The 14,011-nt window shown below is 53.0% G+C and overlaps 1 protein-coding gene across 1 annotated transcript in view; it reads left to right on the top strand.

Moving 5' to 3' along the window:
- NMNAT2 (nicotinamide nucleotide adenylyltransferase 2) overlaps positions 1-12,847 on the top strand; it is a 29,427-nt gene extending 16,580 nt beyond the window's left edge. Inside the window, exons 2-11 of the mRNA XM_074833095.1 lie at positions 2,269-2,357; positions 3,079-3,146; positions 3,874-3,952; positions 5,128-5,257; positions 5,885-5,965; positions 6,081-6,125; positions 7,390-7,466; positions 9,060-9,161; positions 9,407-9,474; positions 9,604-12,847. Of these exons, the coding sequence (XP_074689196.1) occupies positions 2,269-2,357; positions 3,079-3,146; positions 3,874-3,952; positions 5,128-5,257; positions 5,885-5,965; positions 6,081-6,125; positions 7,390-7,466; positions 9,060-9,161; positions 9,407-9,474; positions 9,604-9,706 (842 nt within the window). The 3' untranslated portion in view covers positions 9,707-12,847. The remainder of the gene's footprint in view (positions 1-2,268; positions 2,358-3,078; positions 3,147-3,873; positions 3,953-5,127; positions 5,258-5,884; positions 5,966-6,080; positions 6,126-7,389; positions 7,467-9,059; positions 9,162-9,406; positions 9,475-9,603) is intronic.
- Positions 12,848-14,011: the final 1,164 nt, after the last annotated feature.

Below are 14,011 nucleotides of genomic sequence, written 5' to 3'. Positions count from 1 at the left end.
GTGGCAGAGCTGTGACGAAGCTGGGTGCAACCCTGTGAGGCATCAGCAAAGAGATTTTTAGAAGGGGAGGACATAATTGCCATCGCCCAAAGCGGGGGCAGCCCTCTCTGCAGGCAGGGAAGGAAGCAGGATGGCTGGCTGCATCAGGACCAGCCCAGGCAAAGAAGGGAAAAATAGTAGGGGGAAAAATGCCCAAAAGCAAGTAAGACCTTGGGGATCAGCCGGCAGCCGTGGCAAGGACTACGCTGTGACCAACCCTGCCATTGCTTTTGCAGTGGAGCTGCCATTCCCCAACAGGACAGCTCCATCTCTCTGTCTGAGACCACATGGGGCAGACCCCAGGAGCCCACATGCAGGAAAGGCTCTCCCCCAGCCTGCTGAGATGACATGCTCTCAGACCAATATTTCCTCTCCTCTGCTGAGTCTTTGTCCTGTAGCAGCAGCTCCCAGCAGCTGCTGTCTGTGAGTTGGATCAAGCGGGGAGTGAGCAGGGCCTGAGCAAGCAGGACACAAGTAAGGTTAGAGCAAGCAGGGGGAAAGCAGGGAGCAAGAAGTGCTAGATTCAGAAGTGGTGAACTCACCAGGAGCATCCCAGCGCTTTCCAACAGAGAGGAGCAGATGGGGATGAGTGTCTCAGTCCCGCTGCAGTGCTCCTCCTGGTGAACACTTCAGCATTTCCCAAACAGCAGCAGATGAGGTGTGACTCTTGTGGTGGGGGTGGCAGGGGATCCATCCATGCTAAGCACTCGTGCGTGCAACCTGTGCGTGATGGCAATTCTTATTTAGGCTGTCAACAAACAGCACGTCTTAGAATCACAGACTCACGGAATGGTTTACGAGGGACCTTCAAACATCTTGGGCAGGGACTTCTTTCATCAGGTTGCTCAACGCAACCTTCAACCCTTCCAATGGTGGGGCATCCACAACTTCTCTGGGCAACATATTCCAGTGTCCCACAACCCTCATTGTAAAAAAATGTCTTCCTTATATTTACCCTAGGCCTACCCTCTTTTAGTTTAAAACTGTTGCCCTTTTGTCCTGTCACTACAGGCCCTGGTAAAGTCTCTGTTTTTCTTACAAACCAACTTTATATATTGAAAGGCCACAATAAGGTCTCCCTAGGGCTTTCTCTTCTCCAGGCTCAACAACCCCAACTCTCTCAGCCTTTCTCCATAGCAGAGGCATTCCAACCCTCGGACCATTTTCATGGCCTCCTCTGAACCCATTCTAATAGGTCTATGTCTGTCTTATACTGGGGACCCCAGAGCTGGCCGCAGTGCTCCAGGTGGGGTCTCAGGAGAGTGGAGCAGAGGGGGAGTATCCCCTCCCTGGACCTGCTGCCCACGCTGCTGGTGATGCACCCAGGACATGCTTGGCTTTCTGGGCTGAGAGAACACATTGCCGGGTCATGTCCAATTTGTCACCCTCCAGTAATCCCTTCTTGGCAGGGCTGCTCTCAATCCATCCATCCCCAGTCTGTATTGACATCCTCCTGCAGGAGCTATGGCCAGCTGCCAACATGTGAGCCAGCAAAAAGTTTTCTTCTCATAAAACCATGGAGTTGTCCCCATAGCTTAGTGGTGGTGGATGCAGCAGGTTTTGTTATTATCCTGTTTTAATCTTGCCCACACATAAGGGGTCTTTGTCAGAAGTGATGCTTGAGGTGAGGAAAGCCATTTAAGAAAACTTTTGACTGGTAGTCAGCAACGAACCATAGCCAGCGAGGAAGGGAGAAGTCATGGGGAGAGAAAGGGTGAATGTAGTTTATAAGCAGAAAAAAATAGAAAGGAAAGGATTTGTCTGCAGGCAGTGAATGAACCAGCTTAATGCATTGCCTAGTGAGCTCAGCCTGGTTCCTCCAGGGCTGCCGAAAGAGCCTGTCTCTGCTGAGCGGCTCTCATTGGTGGTGCAGGCTTTTGGTTGTCCCTCTGGTGCCCTGGCAAGGTGGTGGAAGGTGATTTGGGGTTTAAATGTGATTTAGCTTTTGCTAAAGACCTGCTTTCTTCCACCAAATCCTCCTTCCTGCAAGGTTTGGGGGTCCCCAGGAAGGTCCATGCTCAATATCACCAAGGATGGCACCGAATGAGATGGGCAGTAAAGACAAATCCAGCCCTTCCCTTGGTCACCTTCCCCACCTGGCGCTGACCAAGCCGGTATAAGCTGCTCCACAGGCATTAGGCAAAGCTGGTGGATGGCAGAGGGACATTGCGGGGCTCGGTGGGTCCAGCTGAATCCCCCTGCACCCTTTTCCTTGTCCTCCTCTTTCAGAGCGAGCCCGGGATTACCTGCACAAGACCGGACGTTTCATCGTCATCGGTGGCATTGTCTCGCCTGTGCACGACTCCTACGGGAAGACGGTGGGTTGTCCCCATTTTCCCTTTCTGCTTCCTACATGAGAGGGTATCTCAGAAGCCAGGGGCAAGCACTGGGTAGTGCTGCCTGCACGTGTGGTCCTTTCATGGACCTCCTCTGCCAAGGGCATCTCCTGACCATGGGAAAGTCTCCGAGAGGAGGGAGAGGATGAAACCACTCTCTCTTTAGATAAAAACTGCAGTGAGACCCTACAACCAGCCAAAGTACTAGACAGCAAAGAGAAACGTTCTCACCCAAAACAGTGGTGGTCATCTTGTTGGGTTGGGGTTTTTTTGTCTGAATGATTTCAAAGCCATTTTATTGTGGGGATGACAATGATGCAAACAGACCTTTAAAAGCACTTCCTGGGGCTGGGCAGAAATCCAAATTAGGAGAGGAGAGAGTTTTCTCCTTTCCTGAAAAGTGGAGAAATTTCATCAAGAAACCACCATTCCTGCATCTGGTCCTACTGCAGTGCAGGGCTGAGAGTGGTGGTGCTGAGCAAATCTCACCGACCAGTGCATAACCGGGGCTGAAGCAAGGCAGGGACTCCTCCCCTCCAGCAAACAGGATCTTAAATAAATTTTTGTGGGCAGGAACAAGTCCTTATGGCCTGTCTCATCTGAGCGAGCCCAATGCTCTGCTGTGGGAAGGTTTGCAAGCTCAGGCTGGCCAGGGCATGATGCTTTCCTCCTGTAACCATTCCTCCATCACCCTCTCTTGCAGGGTCTGGTCTCGAGCCGGCACCGCCTGACCATGTGCCAACTGGCCGTCCAGTCCTCTGACTGGATCAGGTGAGTGGCAGAGCCCACACCCGCCATGGCATCAGCAGCCCCCAGCAGCCCCTGCCCCTTCTCCGGCACCGTGATGGCAAGGTCCTGCATGCAAAGTGGAGATGCAACCAGCTGCTAGAGCTCCAGGATGGACTTTCTCCTCTCCCAGCCACAGCTTGATTAAAAACCAGAGGCCTTCCTCTCCTAGTCCAGCAGACAACCAATGAGGAGTGTTACACCATCCGTCAAGGGAGCCCTTTGGCTTCAGGGGGTCTTGCAAGCCCCTTGCTGAGTCTGTGGTGTCTGGGTGAGGCCCAAAGTCACCCAGTACACACCCAGCCTTGTGCCATGACACCTTCCCTTTCTACACCTGCAGCACCAGCCCACGGACTCTCCCCTTCCCAGCATTGCCATGTGGCATCTGGTGGCTGAGGTGGGACCAGAAACACCTCTGGGGTGCCCTCAGGAAACAAGGTCATCACACATGTAGTTACATCCAAGCCAATGAAAGCCAGTTAGTTGGGTACCGAGAGTGGAAAGGTGTCCAGGTACACATTCAGGTCCCCAGAGCTATTAGGGAGAGCTGGATGGAAGGGCTGGAGGAAGGACATGGTCCATGGCGGAGCTGGAGGACCAATGGTGGCTGCTCATGGCACTCTTGGCTGGCCCCGTGGAGAGGAGGTAGCATGGCCAGGAGGTCCAGGCAGTAGCCATTGGCCAACATGGTTGCCTTGTGTGCTCCCCACAGGGTGGACCCCTGGGAGTGCTACCAGGACACCTGGCAGACCACCTGCAGCGTGCTGGAGCACCACCGTGACCTGATGAAGGTGAGGCAGCCCCCGCGCCGTGGGTGCACCCAGGGTGAGGGCGTGGGGAGAGCACAGGAGTGGGGTTGCTCTTGCATCAGTACATGGGCATCAACAACCAAAATATGACTGGGACAGAGAGAAGGCTTGCAGGAACGTGCCTGAAATCCTGACCTGGAAGAGGTGTGGGATACTTTGTCACAGCCACTTTGAGCTCCTTGCCCTGATGGTAACGGCAACTTGAGCCCTCCAGCTGGAGCCAGCAGCCATCCCAGCCCCACGTACACCAGGAGGAGAGCAGGGGTGAAGGCAGAGTGAAGGCAGGGGTGGGCATAAGCCAAAACATTAATGCCAACTGCTTGCTCCACCCTGAGGGGAAGGAGAGGTGGAAGGGCGTCCCCACTCACCAGCTAAACTGTATGAACCCAACGGAGTGACTCAGTGGGAAAATTCAGTGTCTGGGAAGTCCCTGGGGAGCACAAAACCCAGGAGGAAAAGTCCCTCCAAAGCCCAGGCAGGCCTGAGAACCAAGGAGGAAGGTGACCGCCCTCAGGCGACTGCAGCGATGGGAAGAGCAGGGCTGCTGCCAACACTGGGTTATAGCGAGCAAACCAGGGATGGGAAATGGATAAACCAGCATCATACAAACTCAGGGGCAGCCCGGACAGGAGGCACAGAAGTAGAATTAACCAGCCCAGCGGGATGTCCAGTGCATTCAGGGACTGTGGTGTTGAAGGCAGGGAGCCCCTGGAGATGCCTTCCTTCTCGCGCAGAGACCAGTGGAGAGAAGAGAGCATGTTTGTGCCCAGGGTAACATGTAAGCTTCTGGCTTTGCACCACTGATACATCGGCTGCTGTATTTTTATTTATTCATCGGAATTTATGGGCACCTCGAAGCAATGGGGGCAATGCCTGCCTGCAGGCAGCATGGCTGCAGCCTTGCTAGCCTTGTGGGTCTGCTCAGAACGTTAATCCCACCATCCCCAGCCTTAATCATGAGTCATTATCCACAGGGTCCTGCTAGCCCCAGGCCCGCCCGCTGAGGTCGGATGGGAGTGGGGATCCGAAAGTGAGCTTGGACGTACCTGTTGCTAAAGACAGCCTGGGGTGCAGAGGCTTGATATGGGGGTCGTAAAGGTTTTGGGAGGTAACGGGGGTGAAGTCACTGTTCCAGCTACATCTCACCCTCATTGCAGAGAGTGACTGGCTGCATCCTCTCCAACGTCAACACGCCCTCCATCACCCCTGTGATTGGTCAGCCCCAGAACGAGTCCTCGCAGACCATCTACCAGAACAACAACAACGTCTCCAACAAGCCCACCGCTGGTAGGTAACAGCGGGTGAAGGAGGGGGATGACTACCACCCCGCCCCTCACCTCCCAGTCAGAGCTGCCAAGCATTAGGAACAGTGCTCCATCCTCTTATTTTTGGGTCAGGTCACTCATCAGGCTCCATACACCAAGTCAGGGCAAGCTGTGATGGAGGAGTTAGTTAACATCTAGCACAGCAAGGGGAGCCAAGAACGGCTTAAAATGGCTGTGGAATCTCACCAGACTTCAGCTGGATGATGTCCAGGCAGTGAGATCAGCTAAGAAAGGCTACCTGGTACCCATGGGGTGCATGCAAGGGATGAACTGGCAGGAGAGGGGATGTGGCTGGGTCCACCACGAGCCAGTGGGTTGTGGGACATGGAGGTATTAGCTGAGGAAAAGAGGGGGCATTACTTAAATCCCATAAAAATGAACATTTTGTGATTTTTTTAGTGATTTAACTGTCCAGCTGGTACCTTCAAGGCACAGCATAGCATTCTTGGGAGTTAAGACCACGAAAGGAGGTGGTGAGGAGATGCTGAGAGCAGTTCCCGCACCCAGGCGCAGGACCAGGGTGGCCAAAGCACCTGTGCAGGCTGGTTGCACAGCCTCTCTCCTATTAATTTTCCTTCTTCACCTTTAGCAAAGATCCTGGGGAAGGTGGGAGAAAGCCTGAGCCGAATTTGCTGCGTCCGCCCACCCATGGAGCGCTTCACCTTTGTGGGTACGTAGAGGAAAGGTTCAGCATCACCTCTGCTTTAGCTCCAGCCCCCAGCCTTCCTCCCAGCCCCCTTTTCTAGGCCAGGTACCAGCACCTCTCTCTTGCTTCCCTTTCCCAGATGAAAATGCCAACTTGGGGACGGTGATGAGATACGAGGAGATCGGTGAGTATGTAGCCCCACTCCACATCACTTCGGCTCCTCTGGGCTAGCGCTACGCAGCTTGGGAGAAGATCTGGTGGCGAGTGAAGGATGCTCGATCATCTGCCCCCCGATGCCAGCTAACTGGTCTCAGGGGTGAAACAGGAGCAGTGCTAAACTGGCCTGAACCCCCTTCCCTTGGCAGACAAGCAGCCTGAAATGAGGGAGCAGGCAGTGGGGACCTGGTTCCCAGCACTGACACAGAACTGCCACGGCATCATGCCTTGAAAGTCACCCCAAGTGCCGTCAAACTTGCCCCCCCCCATGTTGGTGTCACCACATCCTCGCATCACCTGAAGCCCTGCAGAGCTTTGCGTATGGCAGCAGGAGGGCTTTCAGCTGCCCAACCAGCCACAGTGCCCCTTTCTCTAAAGCCCTTTAGGGGCTTTAGACCCATGGGGCTGCCACGCACTTGGCACCACCATACATCATCCAGGGCTCTACATGGGGAGCTCGCTGGTGGTTTTGAGACTCATTTCATGGGCTAGCTCACACACAGCCTGGCACAACACCCATCCAAGCACCGGCACCATGCAGAGCGTAAAGGCTCTGGCCACCTGCAAGTGCCAACCAGGGAGGCATCTACCCATGCAGACACCTCTTCCCACCCCTCCAGGTGGGTTTATTGCTTTTCTCTGGTGGTTGTGCAACTAAATTCATCTTTATGGGCCTGTCAGAGCAGAAGGCTCCTTCCCACATCACAACTTTCTTGCTGAGCAGCAAAGCCAAGCTGTCAGCAAGCACTAGACCCAGCCTGAGGAGAGAGATGGTGGACGTGGAAGTCCTTCAAGATGAGCAAGGAAAACCTCTGGTGCTTCACCATCAGCTTTGCTAAAGCAAACACAACCATGCCCAGGGCTCTGAGCTCTCCCCATTGCCCTGTGGCTAGAGACTCTGCAGCAGAACATGAAGTGATTGTGGGTGCCTATAATGAGGAGAAATGACCTCCAGGGCTGGAGTACACCATAGTTGAATAGCATGTAGCAATGCTGACAACAACCCATCAGCACAAGAGAGGAGCTGAAATAAAGTAGGTCAAGGGTATTTGATGCTTGGCACCAGTAGGGATGCGAGAAGGACCACAGGATCTTTAGCGGGACTTGTTTTGGCAGGGAAAGTGTGTGCAGAAGAGGATCCCCACACACAGTGCAATGGGAGGGTGGGGTGGGGGCGGTGCATGCTCAGCCCCATTTGCTCCCACCTCTGAGTTTCTGTTTCTTTTCTTCAGAGCTTCGCATCTTACTGCTCTGTGGCAGTGACCTGCTGGAGTCCTTCTGCATCCCTGGTCTCTGGAACGAGGCAGACGTGAGTCACCACCGCTGGGCACCCCTCTGTGCTCCTCTTCCCCAGGGTCCTTTCCTCCTCCTCTGCTTCCCGCAGTCAGCACTCCTGGGAGCGAGCCGCTCAGGTCCTGGGATGGCAGGAGCTGTGCCCACCATTCCCACTGCCTCCTCCATCCCAACCCTGACTCTCACCTCCTCTACACACGAGCAGCCTGAGGGACAGGGTCTTCTGCTCCAGAGTCACCAACTCTACCCAGCCTCCCCTTCCGTAGAACCAAACCCAACTCCCACTCACCGTTCACGCAGAGGACATCACCCAGGGTGCAGGGTAAGCCCATCCCAAAGAACCTCCAAAGGCTGTGCTCCCACTCCTCATCCATTGGAAGGAGCCAGCATCAAGTAGATGCCAGTCCCAGCAGAGTGAGGTGTGGAGATAGGAAATAAGCTATTTACAAAAGTTAGCCAGATGTTAGAAATGAAACACATTTACAGCCAAATCAACAGCTTTCACTTAATAAAAGGCTTTTCCTGCAATGTGGGGTACCCAAGTACCCATCTTTATGAAGACCAAGAAGTAAAACCATCTTGACTCATCAGCCAGATGATGCCTAACACCAACTCACAGCTGACACAAGCCCATCTCAGGACCTTCACAGCCACAACTCAAATGGATGAAATCCACTGCCCACCTCTCTGTAACACCCCCTCCCCACCCCCTCTAGTTAGCGAAGGACTGCAGCAGGACACCTGGCACCCTGGACACTGTGGTCCCTGTCTGAAGAAGCCATATTTTCACGGGAGGATGCCAGCCCTAGAGAGAGGGTGGGTTGCCCACCCACATGCTGTTCCCAGCAGGCAGAACGATGCTGGCTATGGGAGCTCACCTGGCTCTTCGCTGAAATTGGGTGGTCAATGCAAACCACCCCCTCCTTGAGCCTCTCAACCATTTTTAAATCAGTTACTACATCTAAGTTTTTTAAAACAGTTAGCTGGCAGATATGTCCTCTGAAAGGCTGCAAAATCTGACTCAAATCTTGGTGCCCAGCACAAAGGACTCAAAATCTTGGATGCCAAAGCACGACCTCACGGGCTCCTACGGCCTGAATTTGCCAATCCAGAAGTCTTTTGGATGAGCCTGGTTTGTCTCACCCGAGATGGGTGTGAGCAGTGGGAGCTGTCCCCATGCAGTGGATAACTTGGCATTGGCACCAGCCTTGACACAAACAACCTTGGAAGAACAACCCCACAAGACCTCTGTCAGGACCAATACATCCATCCTGCTCATAAAGCTTTCCAGTAAGGCAGAGGTCACATCCTCCTTGAGCAACCTCTTCTGCTGCCACCCTCCTTCTACCATGACAAGTCTTCCCTAAAGCCTAATCTCAACGTCTAGTAATAGGATTTAACCATGTGCCTTTTTATTTCATCCACTGCAGACCACTAACCACGCCTTGATAATTCTGTTTCTGCCAAAGGTTGTTGAGATAGCCTCAAATTCACTTTCTATCTCCATCCAGACCATGGCCCAGCTTTCATGGTGCAGCGGAGTTGGCAGATAGGGGCAGATTTTGCATGGGGCGGTTATAAAGCTCTCCCTGCTTTGGGTTGCTCCTAGATGGAGGTGATTGTCGGGGAGTTTGGAATCGTAGTGGTGCCGCGGGATGGAGCAGACCCCGACCGGATCATGAACCACTCCTCCATACTCCGCAAGTACAAAGTAAGTGGATGCATGTGTGGCCGGGGAAGGCTGCGAGAGGACTTGCAGCCACTCTTTACCCAGGTGAACTCTTCTGCCACAGGGCACAAAACCTCTCGAGGGCAGATGCTTTCAGCTGCTAGGTGGGATGAGGAATGAGGCCACCATGCAGCAGCCCCTGAGGCCAGCAGGGGGGGGGGGGCTGGTGGGATAGACACCCGCTTTCAGGACATCCCATCACTCCTCTCTTCCTCCTTCCCCTGCAGAACAACATCCTGGTGGTGAAGGATGACTCAAACCACCCCATGTCGGTCGTCAGCTCCACCAAAAGCAGGTGGGTGATGCAGGGGAAGTCCCACTACAGAGCGGGGAGAGGGGTGGCCCCAGCCAGCCCCTCCATTTGCAGGGACACCTGACCCACCCAGGTGGGCTCTGACCCCTTTCTCTCCTCCCACACCCCCAGACTGGCCCTGCAGCACGGGGATGGACACGTCGTGGATTACCTCTGCCAGCCCGTCATCGACTACATCCTCAAGAGCCAGCTCTACATCAACGCCTCCGGCTAAGTGCCAGAGGTCTTGCAGCGAGACAGTCCTCGTGTCCCGCCTGCCTACAGCTCTCCATCACTCTTTTATCTCTCTCTCAGTCCGTGTCTTCATCTCTCTCCCCACCCCATGGCCTCCTGCCCGTGTCTGCCTCTCACCCAACGCTCCATTGTGCAGCAATGTCCAGGGAACCGCAGCACGGCCCCAAGGGGAACGGTTTGGTCTCTTTTTTTGGGGAACCACCCTCCCCCTCATATGCATGGAGGGAGGGGGGACCAGTAAAAGAGCGATGTGCTCGGTGCACTTGAGGGGAAGTGGCTCCAGCACCCCCATCCCAGCATGTCACTGGGAAGTGGTCCCCCCGGTCCGTCCTCCCAGCATGCTCAGAACAGGGGCTTCCTCTTCTGCATCATCTTACAGTACTTACGCTCAATAAATCTAGGTGGACTTTTTTTTCTTAAATAGTTTTAGTGCGAGCCTGTTGGACCTCTCGACACAATGACCAAATGAATCCTGGTTGGCAGCGGCCAGTTGTAACCCAAATGGTTCAGTGCCCCGCTGTGGGTCAACCTCCCCAGGCCAGCAGTAGGACAACCCAGCTAACAAAATCCTCATCCTGGCCCTGAAAAATCATGGAGAGGGCATTTCTGAAGGGGAGCAGAGGCTTGGCAAGCATCACTGTCAAAGCATTAGTAGGGGGGATGTCATGTCTCACTTTTCCTTGGCTGCAAGTGAACCCAAGCCACCACCTAGGCAAGTGGAGTTGGGGGCAGTGTGGGAGGGGGCCCACAGCACCCAGAAAGAGACCTGTCATTTATGAAGCCAAGAAATAAGAGAGAAAGAAGTAGGTGGTGACCCAAAGCCTCTCGTGAGAATTTGCCCCAAACCTGGCTGAGCTTCATGGGGGCTGGGTCCATCCCCATCCTCTAGCCTCCAGATCTCCATTTCTATCTGTAAACTTCCCCCTTCTCCCTCCACTCCTACCCTCTTCCTCTCTTTGAAGAGTTTATTAAATGCATGATACTTTCCCCCTCCCAAACCGGCTGTGGCTACTTTGCACATCCCTTGGGACATGCCAGGCTCCTGCTCTCCTGCCTGTGACATGACCCCGGATGCCAGGGATGGAGCCTAGTGGAGATGCTCGCATTAAAAGCAGGGCAGGCAACATGGAGAAAAAGAAAATTAAGTCCTGCAGAGAGGAGGGTTGCTGAAGCAGGCTGTTGTCCTGCTGAGCACCCTTAGGGTGCAAGGACCCTGCACAGCCCCTGGGAAAGGTCACAGCCACAAGGAGGAAGGTACAGTCCTGCTTTACTCCTCATCTTTTCCTCCATCTAACCTTGTATCACCTTGGGTATAGCCCTGCTGCCTATAGCTCCTGGACATCTGCCTGCTCCCCACAAATTTGGGCTAACTAGGCTCAGGCTAGCCCACGCCACCACCCTCTCCCAAAGCACGACCATTGCCCATGCTGGCTTTGTGACTTTCCTAGGGTGGTGCTGTGACTAGCTGCTGGTCCCCAGCAAGGGACAGTGTTGCATTGAGACACCTGAAGGCTGAGAGTCCTCCAGGGTGTTTCAGGGAAAGATCTGAAATTACCTTTTTTTTTTTCCTTAAACATCTACAAAGGGCCACATGCTGCTCTCATGGAAGCTCCAAAGATGAGACATTGCACTAAATTTGGTGACCTGAGGAGTGCTGCTGGTGTGTCTATAACAGCAAGGAGTTTTGGACAAAACAAGGTAGCCTGCAGCCACAGGCTCCTTGCAGTGGGCAGGGTTTTATGAGCAGTACCTAACAACTTCTCGAGGAGGGCACAGCCCTTCCCAGAAGGGAAAGCAAGAGAGACAGAAGTGATGTGACTTGCCCAAAGGCCAGAAGAGGTCTTTCCTTACCAGGGATTTCCCTCTGCATGGAGACACTTGTTCGGGACCTGTCATAAATTCAGCAGCTGAACCCCTCCCTCAGCACCAGCTCTGACACCTCCAGGTGGTTTTACACCTATTCTGTGGGGTGAGGAGATACAGAGGCACCAAAGCAGAGAGGGTGGCGAGAACATGTGGGACTCGGAGTGCAGGGACACCTCTTCTCCAGGGAAGTTTTCAGCCAGTTCGAGCTGCTCACCAACACTCTACTGAGCTCCCTTAGCTAACATGCTGCACAGGTGCCTGTGCTGGGACATCTCATCCATGAGATACCCAACATATGTAAACCAGGAGCTAGACTCGTCTCCACTTGTTGTTCTCACATGTTCAGTTTTTCAGTCTCTCCTCCCTCTCCACCCCAACAGAGAAGTTATTTCAGACAGCAGCCTCCTCTCCTTGCCAGATATCACCCATGTTTCTTAGCTCCAAGCTGGAGGAGAAAAAGCAATGGTAGCAACCACCCTCCAAAACACACACACACACACACATAGAGAGGGATTTTAACCTTCTGGGGGAGCGGTGCTTCTTTGAAGAGGGAGGAAGGACAGTGGGTTTTAACTGAGGAAAAGACACAGGGAAATAAAACAAAGGAGATGGAGAAGGAAGGCAGGTGGCGTGTCCGAGAGCCATCTCAGATCCTCCCTCCCTCCCTCAGGTACGCGAGATGGGACGCAGGGCATCCCATCACAGTTAGGACGGCATGCCTTAGAGATGTAGCGTTGTGGTATGGATGATGAGTATATTCTGTCTTACTAGTCTTACCTGCGCCTTCGTGTATCTGCTCAGTAAAACTCACAGTACGGGGGGGTGGGATGGGGGGTTTGTAACAGGTTGTTCAGCTCTGGGACTGGTTTGGAAAATGTCTTTGGGTGGGTATGGAAAAAAAAAAAAAAATCCCTGAAGATCCACGTGACCTCCAGGGAGGTGAGGACTTGGGTTTCCAGGGTGCAGGGGAGGGGTGGGAAGAAGCTCATGGGTTTTGGTCTTTGAACCTCCACTTTTAAACAGTGCAATTTGTTGAAAAAGAGATGAACTTCAAACGCCTTTTGGAAAACAAAACAAAAAAAGCGGGGGGAGGGAAAGGGGTTGAAGTTGCCATTCCACCAATTTCACCTTTGTCAAAAGTTTTGGAGCCTAATTTTTTTTTTTCTTCTGTTGCTATATGAAAAAAACGGTCATTGACAAAAAAACTTTATCAGCAAAATGTTTAAATTATGTAATAAACAAAACAAAACAAAAATATGTTACTGGTGTCATTTCAAAAGAGCCCCAAGACCGAGTCAGCATGAAGAGCAAAAGCAGCTGCACTGCTGGGACAACCAATGGCCAAACTCACCCAAAACAGGGAGCTAGAGAAAATAAACCAGTAGGCAAGATCCAGCCAAAAGTATTCATTATTTATTGACATTCTCCCTTTCAAAAAAACCCAACTTGTGGAAAAATAAAGTCAGGTCCATAATACTTGTCCCTATGCTGTACAATGGGAGAAGAAAGACATGCCAGAGGCAAGAATACATCTCACTTAAATAAAAGTATAAGGCAGACATATTACTTTGTATAGTCTTACCAAGCGAAAGCATGGGTGCTGCTTTATCAGAGAATCAGAGCTAACAAGGGGCGAGCACGTTCCCCAGAGTGTCCTCCCCCATCTAAGACCTCTTCTTTCACCACCACGCAGGGCAGGGGGCTTCAGCAGAGTTGACTTCCAGCACCTGTTTGCTCTTTTCCCCCCTGAAATGGCATCTAAAGGAAGCTGGGAGTGGTGTCAGAATGGAGCTGGACCCACAGGAAAGCTGCAGGTGGCTGACAGGACCACTGTGGTCTTCAGCTCCTCCAAGCTCTGCTCAGATGTACAGTGGGAAACGCTGCGGACAATTACTTGAGCCTCTGAAAAACATCCAGCCCAATGCAGGAGGGAGGGGAAAATGGGCAGCACCAAACCAGAGGCGGAGACACATTCAAGACATTGTCAATATTTTTAAACGGATCAAATCAGGATGCAGGCACTCCAGCAGGATGAGGCCAGGCTCTCAGACAGGAGAGCTTGTGGCTGCAGACCCCTGGAGAAAGCTCCTGTTCCTGTGAGAAGTGCTGCAGTGTCCTGGGTGCTTGTGCAGAGGGGACACCACCTCATTTTTCCCGGGCTCTGGGACACCCAGGAAGCTGTCTGCTACCAAACTGACCGGCCTTGGAAGAAAAGGTTGTGCTTCAGTGTGTAAGGGGATGGTAGGGAGACCTGTGCTTGCCCACAAGAAGCTTTGACAAGAAAACCATCCCTCAGGGGCTTTTGGACTCAAAAAGAAGTGTGGGAGAAAGAAAGGACGTCCTCTCCTCCTGGCGGAAGGGAGCAGGTGGAGCAGGAAAGACTTTCCATGTGAGGAGCCCCAGCAGTGTTCTCATCCTC

Source organism: Strix aluco, chromosome 8 (genome assembly GCF_031877795.1).
Source record: "Strix aluco isolate bStrAlu1 chromosome 8, bStrAlu1.hap1, whole genome shotgun sequence".
NCBI classification, from domain to species: Eukaryota; Metazoa; Chordata; class Aves; order Strigiformes; family Strigidae; genus Strix; species Strix aluco.
The sequence above is the reverse complement of the archived record's forward strand: the minus strand, read 5'-3'. Positions and strand labels throughout refer to the sequence as shown.